Source organism: Panulirus ornatus, chromosome 12 (assembly GCF_036320965.1).
Source record: "Panulirus ornatus isolate Po-2019 chromosome 12, ASM3632096v1, whole genome shotgun sequence".
NCBI classification, from domain to species: Eukaryota; Metazoa; Arthropoda; class Malacostraca; order Decapoda; family Palinuridae; genus Panulirus; species Panulirus ornatus.
The window spans coordinates 69,762,011-69,770,967 of NC_092235.1; the positions used below are offsets into that span (position 1 = coordinate 69,762,011).

Consider the following 8,957-nt stretch of genomic DNA (forward strand, 5'->3'; position numbering starts at 1 on the left):
GTGGTCAGACGGGGTAGATTAGCCTGACAATTAGCTCACAAACTTCAAGAGTGATCATCAACAAAGGATTGAGGAGTGTGACAGATGGTGGCAGACGACCAGCTTGTATATATGTGGTCAGACGGAAAACTAAACTTTACAATTGGTCAAGATGGATCGATATAATTGACAGATGATGGTAGAGAGGTAGATGCTGCGTGACCGTCAAGGAAATGTAGATACGGAGATATGATAGGAGAGTGACATAGAGGAAGATGTACGGGTTACATACACGTACTAGATATAAGGGTTATGTAAAAGTGATGTAGAAGATGTGTAGATATTTATGAACCTGGTAATGTAGAGGTGAGTATCTGTCGTCTTATGATGAAACATATCAAGTTACGGCATTTGAGAGTAATACGTTACCTCACATGAGACAGGAGCCGCTGTTACTGGATGAGTCCTTGCTAATATAATGTCTTGAAATGACCTTCACTTCAAACCTAACTTGGCAATGTTTATCCTTCTTGTAGTCAGGATGTAGTGCAGATCTTCTCCGACTACATCGCTAGGTTCAGGACATTGTGTGTGTCACAATCATTAAGTCCGGAACTTTAATCTTCATCATTCCCTCCCTCCCTCCCTCTTTCCCTCCGCAGGCTTCCTGGCCGTGGCTGATGCATCAACTCTTGGAGAGTTCCGTATGTATGCCATCCCGTGGCAGATGTCGCCGGCGTGCCAGGTGGCGGGCTTCCTAGGGGTGCTGAGTTCGGAGTTGTCGGTGTACACATTGGCCGTCATCACACTGGAGAGGAACTACGCCATCACACACGCCATGCACCTGCAGAAGCGGCTCTCCCTCCGTCAGGCCGCCTACATTATGATCATCGGCTGGATCTTTGCCATCACCATGGCAGTCCTGCCACTGGCCGGGGTCTCTGACTACCGCAAGTTTGCCGTCTGCCTGCCGTTTGAGACTGATGGTGCAGGCCTGGGTTACGTAGTCTTCCTTATGTTCATCAATGGCGTGGCATTCCTCATCCTCATGGGATGCTACTTTAAGATCTACTGCGCCATCCGTGGGTCGCAGGCTTGGAACAGTAACGACTCACGAATCGCCAAGCGTATGGCTCTTCTTGTCTTTACAGACTTCATCTGCTGGGCGCCCATCGCTTTTTTCTCTCTGACGGCGGCGTTTGACATACATCTTATTTCACTCGAGGAAGCTAAAGTGTTTACCGTGTTCATCTTGCCCCTGAACTCTTGCTGTAACCCTTTCCTGTACGCCCTCCTGACGAAACAGTTCAAAAAGGATTGTGTTATGTTGTGCAAGACCATCGAGGAGTCACGTGTCACCAGGGGTATCGGCCGCTGTCGTCATTCGTCCAACTTCAGCAACCGCCAGACACCCGCCAACACCAACAGTGCCGTTGACCACACCTCGCAGGGAGACAAACAATGCTGCAACTGCAAAGGTAAACAAGAGAAGAAGCGACCACGGCTGAACTTCAACTCCCTTAAGTACCTTTTGTGCACCAGGGGAGGAGAGGACATAACTTCCTCGAGCGACACTAGCTATCAGACGGACCCGGCCCAGCGCCGTGGGCCGCGACACACGTCCCTCTCCAGCGACACATACAGCGGTTCTTGGTGCGACACCTGGCGCAAGGGTCGTGGCTCTACCACACTCAGGATGATGGACCGTCGCCGTCACAACTCGTGGGCGGCCTCACACAAACCCTCACAAGAGAGCAGTTTGTCCGCCTCCCGGCCAGACTCATCTGCCACCTCGGCATCAACCGCCACCTGGCGCATCTCTCGTTCATCTGTGTCTTCTGACACATCCAACAGCAGCGGCAAAATGAAAGCCAGTGAGCCTGGCATACCATCCCGGCTGGGATCACTACGGCGAGGGGATGGCCGTGGCTTTGGACCAACACGTCAGCACAGCCAAAGCCAGTTTACGAAAGAGACTCCGTCTTCCAGGGCACCCTCTACCGCCCGTCCCAAACCTCGCCTTCAACGTCAGGGTGCCATAGAACGGGAGGCCTACATTCCAGGCAAGGAAAGCAGTGGTTTGGAGAGCCCACCCTGCCCTCTTCACCTGCGGCCAGACCACCTGTCGTGTGTGTATGAACAGAGTCATGAAGATGACAACATCCCGACTGGCAATAGTCCTGCCACCAGCCTACCGCTCCAGCCAACTCTTCTCCTCAGTCCATATAGTCTAGATACACCAATTGATGACAACGTGTTCGCAGACCCTCCAGATGAGCAAATCCAGGTTCAGCTTGACTCGCCATCATCACCTGGTAGGCAAGAAATTATGCACACAGCATCTCCTCCTCCTCCTGACGAACCCTTTGACCAGTCGGCTACGGAAACAACAGGGCTCACGGCGGAGGCTGCCGCTGACTCCCAGATGGAAGCCTCATCTGATGCTCAGCCAAACAGAGTTCTGGAAACACATTTTCCCTTGGAGGTCACCTTACCGGAGGTACGACCCTTAATCTAACCTCCCGGTAACTGGGCACACATGCTCATGAATGAGTATCACCTAAATACATGACTCTGTTCTGGGATCAAACTCTACCTCTTTCCATGGAACAGTCGTCCGCCCATGGACACAGGAGGTCTGGAACACCATTTTAAGGAGAGAACATCCCAACCCTTGAGTATGACTGGCTGGAAGATCCTATCTCCAGATTAACACTCCACTAATTAGTGTACTGGATAAATCTCTAGGCAATATTGACACCTCCAAATCCTGGTTATCTGTTGTCTGGAACTACTTTCCTCTTTCAGAAGCCTGGAACACGTAACCTACACTGCTAGGATCCAGGTTCGGGCATCTTACAAACATCTGAGTCAGAGAACCAGGAAGTGTCTGATGTTAGCAGTGTCACATCGAGGCAGCACACGTGTGCTATCAACCAAACCAAAGAAGTGTTAGTGTAAGTTATAGATGCAGTAGATATTTGTATACTTTATGTCTTAACATTTTATTATTAATCAGTAAGGAACATTTCAGGAGAGAAAGCTAATAAATTATTTACATGTATCGATGATGTATCTCACCTCATTCATGTCGGTTCAACTAAACTTGTAAGTGTTAAGTCAAGCAATGTACATCTCAAACAAAAGGTTGAGCGAAGTTGTCTGCAATATATCATAGTTGTCAATGATGTCCACTGGCAACCCTGAACACTGGCAACCCTGGACACGAGGTTGTGCTAATGCTCTACTGACTTGAGGCCTCGCTTATATGACGCTTACGTTACGGTCCAGATCTTCTCACAGCTAACTACATCACCTCACGTCAGCCCAGACGTCAGCACATCACCTCACGTCAGCCCAGACGTCAGCATCAAAGTTTATTTGTAAAGATAACAACATTGTTACCACCGTTATAATGAATGTGTGACTGAACAACTGTGAGACATGATGTTTGTCGTCCACGACTTGGGAAATGTATGGAAACTTACTCCATAGAAATAAACATACATCTAAGATAGAAAAGGCCACTCTGAGACATTATACATATGATGATTCATACTCTCTCTCTCTCTCTCTCTCTCTCTCTCTCTCTCTCTCTCTCTCTCTCTCTCTCTCTCTCTCTCTCTCTCTCTCTCTCTCTCTTCCCAGACAACCCAGTCGTAGGCCAACCAGGCCTCCTGTTGTCTGTCATTGTCATGTCAGCTCATGTAAAGGTTAGTTACAATGTCCACACCCAAATCCTTCTCACACAGATTCCTGAAGCTTATTTACCTGCTACACAGTCTTCACTACCGAGGCCTCTCACTGTGACCCATCCTCATTATTACCTGCTACACAGTCTTCACTACCGAGGCCTCTCACTGTGACCCATCCTCATTATTACCTGCTACACAGTCTTCACTACCGGGGCCTCTCACTGTGACCCATCCTCATCATTTTACATTTACTTGGATTAAATTTCCTAACTCATGTATCTAACGAACTTTGGAATTGATGCAAGTTGATGTAATGCTCGTGTTCCTCCCTCATCAGTGTTCCTCCCTCATCACGTGTTCTTCCCTCATCACGTGTTCCTCCCTCATCAGTGTTCCTCCCTCATCACGTGTTCTTCCCTCATCACGTGTTCCTCCCTCATCAGTGTTCCTCCCTCATCACGTGTTCTTCCCTCATCACGTGTTCCTCCGTCATCACGTGTTCCTCCCTCATCAGTGTTCTTCCCTCATCACGTGTTCCTCCCTCATCACTGTGGCATCATCTGCAAATATATACAGGTGATGGCGGATGCTGCAGGCCTCTACCTATTTCCAGAAGACCTGAAGGACATTTGTTCCTTTACATTTTGGTATATTGCCTTCTCATACCTTCCTTATCCTGCTATACCAGACCCTGGTGTTGTTGTAACCTTCCTTATCCTGCTATACCAGACCCTGGTGTTGTTGTAACCTTCCAGTGTTGGTTGTGTGTAACGCTACTAGCTTACCCTCTACAATACATTCTTAAATCATTTTCCTTTTTTGATATTGAATCATATACAGTACGTCTCTTCATCATCCTTCCATCTTTATGTACAGGTGAAAATACTCTCATTAGTAATGGTGATGGCCTCACACTGGTGGTGTTGTAGGTGATGGCCTCACACTGGTGGTGTTGTAGGTGATGGCCTCACACTGCTGGTGTTGTAGGTGATGGCCTCACACTAGAGGAAGACTAGCTTCTTCCTTCAGTAAGTCTTGCGTCAGAATCATGGTCAAGGTCGGGTCACTCGCTGGGGAACACAGGGAAGGTCTTTCCAAAAAATAATAGTTTGCGTCACTTTCCTTGTGGTCTGGAGGTAGATCAGTCCTTGCTTGCTTGCAGTCATGCATACATTCCTCTCCAGCCGGTCCACTGCAATGGTGGTTGATGTGGCACTTGCCCTCTCATATCAGCTGTGGTCTTCAGGGTCTTGTCTTATCTCCTACTCTCTCTGTCTCTTCTCTTCACTGTTTACCCTATTTGATCATACGCTAACGAATCCATTGTAAAAACTTAACCTACATCCCCTCCTCTCCTCACTCGGGTATTACTTCTCTCATACTGAACATATTTTTCATTTAATTCGAACTTGTGCGATTTATCGGGGTTACTGTGTCCTGGGCAAAGTCTGCTCGTTAGAATACCAAGAGAAACCTCTCGAGATATCATGAAACCAACACCTACACCATGTGGTACATGCAACATACAGCCAGTGTGTTGCTGACATGTGGTACATGCAACATACAGCCAGTGTCTTGCTAACATGTGGTACATGCAACATACAGCCAGTGTCTTGCTAACATGTGGTACATGCAACATACAGCCAGTGTCTTGCTAACATGTGGTACATGCAACATACAGCCAGTGTGTTGCTAACATGCACAGGAGGTAACTTCTCCTGTGCCACACGTCCTCCTCAGTTACTTACTGATGTTGGGGAACTAGGATGGTCCTCACACACTATCATCACACCACTGCTGCATCCTGGCCACCTGCTACTAAGGAATCTTACCGTACTACATAAGAAAAAAGGTTTATGTTCTATGAAAGTGCGCGTTCATATGCACTTTGTTCGTATTCATATACTCCGCGTTGTACAGTTAGGTACGGTAAAATGCTATCTGCTGGCTGTGTGAGCTTGATGGGAAATGGCCGGTGTAGACCCCGTTGCTCACCAACGTGAGACGAAGGGTATTCGAGTACTTAGTATTCAAACAGTCAATTTATTATCTGGGACGATCATAGCCTGTCATTATCGCTCCTGCCTGTTGCACAAGGGTCCCGGGTTCGATCCTGGCTGTAGGAGGTTTGTATGTTTTCTGAAGGTGCGCGTTCATGTCTAGTTTGTTCGTATATATATTTAATGTATGTTTTTATGTATGATATCACAATACCCTCCAACAGCCAGGACTCGAACCCAGAACCTTTTAGCGTTCCTGTGTACCATGCAAAAGGTCCTGGGTTCGAATCCTGGCTGTTGGAGGGTATTATGTGTTATATGAAAGTGCGCGTTCGTATATATATATATATATATATATATATATATATATATATATATATATATATATATATATATATATATATATATCCTCTCGTCAATCGCCACCTACTGATATCTCGAATATTGTGTAAAGGTTTAACAGAATTATGTTATTCAAAATAGTTTACCATTCTGTATACGGTAATATTTTCTTATAGATTAGCATAATTGGGATTTCTTTCATTCCTTCCATTGGAAATAACTATTTGTGTAAATCTGATGTGTCATCCTTGGTGAAATATGTATGTACGAACTCTTGATTTTTGCCAAATAAACTTAATTTGCAACTCACCATAGCAACAAGGAACTAGCCAGCGAAACTAGCAACTATTGTACAAAATAATTACATGGTCCATCACTTTTAAGGTTCAGATTATACTCTCTATGTAGATTATTGGTCATATTTTTCATAAGTAATACAGACTACTAACATGACCTAGAAACCTACATATGGAATTTGAGACCAATTTTACAAGTGGACGTGTTATGTGCTTTCATCTATGCAGCCTTTACGAACGCAAGAAATAATTATGATTTAGTTGTTTACGGATACAATCACTGAACAAGCATTTAGAATACTAATGCTGAATAACAACAAAGATTGCATAGTTTATGTTGGGAGCCAACAATTGGTCGTGCTCTCCGGCCAATAGCCGGCGGCTTCTAAACGGCTGAGCAGCGTACTAATGCTTTCTAGTACTACAGTGTGAGTGGTCTGGCCCACCTGCAGGTATTATTGTCCATCTGAAGCAGGTCTAGAAGCCACTTGACTACATTTCAAAGGTATTTTACTGTAAATATAAACAACTGAAGTGTTGCATATGATCACTTAAGGACAGGTAAGAGGCCTTGTACCCTTTCTTAGAAATAGGTTCCGGGGTAACTGCTACTGACAGAAACCCCCAGCTCCAACATATATAAACATACACACACACACACACACACAACGCTGAAATGACCCGACAAACACTAAACAGTCGACCTCCCAATTCAATCTTAAATTCCGGCCAACCAGAGGGACACCCATGAGAAACTACACTCCCCAGACAAACACGAGTTACACTCGACATTATCCATCACTACAACACTACAAATACAGTTTCAACAAATCCCAAGACCCTACATGCCCATGATGGAACTATCACAAAAGACACTGAACGCTTACTACTCAGTTGTCCTTCACTCTCTGCACATAAACACACACCCAGAAAAACGCAACTCTTTTTTGTATGTAATCCAGACCAGTGTATGTAGCCAACTTCCTGAGTGTTGCAGGATCTTCTTATGGACAGAAGAAATCCTGAGGCATACGTTTGTTGAGTGTACCTGGAAAATTATATGGTAAGATGTTGATTGAAAAGGTGAAGGCATGTACAGAGCATCAGATTGGGGAGGAACAGTGAGGTTTCACAAGTTGTAGGGATGTGTGGATCACGTGTTTACTTTCAAGAATGTGGGTGAGAAATATTTAGAAAAACAGATGGATTTGTATGCCGCATTTATGGATCTAAAGCACGCATATGATAAAGTTGATGGAGATGCTTTTTGGTAAGTCTTAAGAATATCTGGTGTGGGAGGTAAACTGCTAGAAGCAGTGAGAATTTCTATCAAGGGTGTAAGGCATGTGTGCGAGTAGGAAGAGAGGGGAGTGATTGGTTCTCAGTGAAGGCCGGTCTGCGGCAGGGGTGTGTGATGTCTCCATTGTTGTTTAATTTGTTTATGGATGGGGTGGTTAGGGAGATAAATTCAAGAATTTTGGAGGGAAGCGCGAGTGTGCAGTCTGTTGGGGATGAGAGGGGCCTGGGAAGTGAGTTAGTTGTTCGCTGATGATACAGAGCTGGTGGCTTATTCGAGTGAGAAACTGCAGAAGTTACTGACTGAGTTTGGTAAAGCGTGTGAAAGGAGAAAGTTGAGAGTAAATATGAATAAGAGCAAGGTTATTAGGCTCAGCAGAATTGAGCGACATGTTACTTGGGATGTAAGATTGAATGGAGAAAAATTGGAGGAAAGTGTTTTAGATATCTGGGAGTGGACTTGGCAGCGAATGGAACCATGGAAGCGGAAGTGAGTCACGGGGTTGGGGAGGGGGCGAAGGTTCTGGGGGGCGAAAAAGAATGTGTAGAAGGCGAGAACGTTATCTCGAAAAGCAAAAACGGGTATGTTTGAAGGTATAGTGGTTCCAACAATGTTATATGGTTGCGAGGCGTGGGCTATAGATAGGATTGTGCAGAGGAGGGTGGATGTGTTGGAAATGAAATGTTTGAGGACAATATGTGGTGTGAGGTGGTTTGATCGAGTAAGTAATGAAAAGATAAGAGACGTGTGGTAAATAAAAGTGTGGTTGAGAGAGCAGAAGAGGGTGTGTTGAAGTGGTTTGGATATATGGAGAGAATGAATGAGGAAAAGTTGACAAAGAGGATATATATGTCAGAAGTAGATGGAACAAGGAAAAGCGGGAAACCAAAATGAAGGTGGAAGGATAGAGCGAAAAAGTTTTTGAGCGATCGGGGTCTGAAAATACAGGAGGGTGTGAGTCGTGCAAGGAATAGAGTGCATTGGAATGATGTGTTATACTGGCGTCGACGTGCTGTCAGTGGATTGAACCAGGGCATGTGAAGCATCTGGTGTAAACCATGGAAAGCCTTGTGGAACCTGGATGTGGATAGGGAGCTGTGGTTTCGATGCATTACACATGACAGCTAGAGACTGGATGTGAGCAGATGTGGTTTTTTTTCGTATGTTTCCTGGCGCTACTTCGCTGACGAAAGGTGTGGCGATGCTGAAGCCTTCAGAAAGGTCTTGGGTAACCTAAGAGTCTTTCAGAGAAATTGGTCTTGAAGTAATTATTTGTAAAAATGAATTTATAATAAGACAATTTTTGATTAGTCATTCTATTTAAAGAAAGTAATATATAAGCTAATGA

At 45.2% G+C, this 8,957-nt stretch overlaps 1 protein-coding gene across 7 annotated transcripts in view; it reads left to right on the forward strand.

Moving 5' to 3' along the window:
• LOC139752214 (uncharacterized) overlaps nt 1–3,043 on the forward strand; it is a 161,027-nt gene extending 157,984 nt beyond the window's left edge. For all 7 annotated transcript variants that reach the window (XM_071668219.1, XM_071668214.1, XM_071668216.1 and 4 more), the window contains one exon: nt 642–3,043. In XM_071668219.1, coding sequence (XP_071524320.1) covers nt 642–2,497 — 1,856 coding nt within the window. In that variant the 3' untranslated portion in view covers nt 2,498–3,043. The remainder of the gene's footprint in view (nt 1–641) is intronic.
• Nucleotides 3,044–8,957: the final 5,914 nt, after the last annotated feature.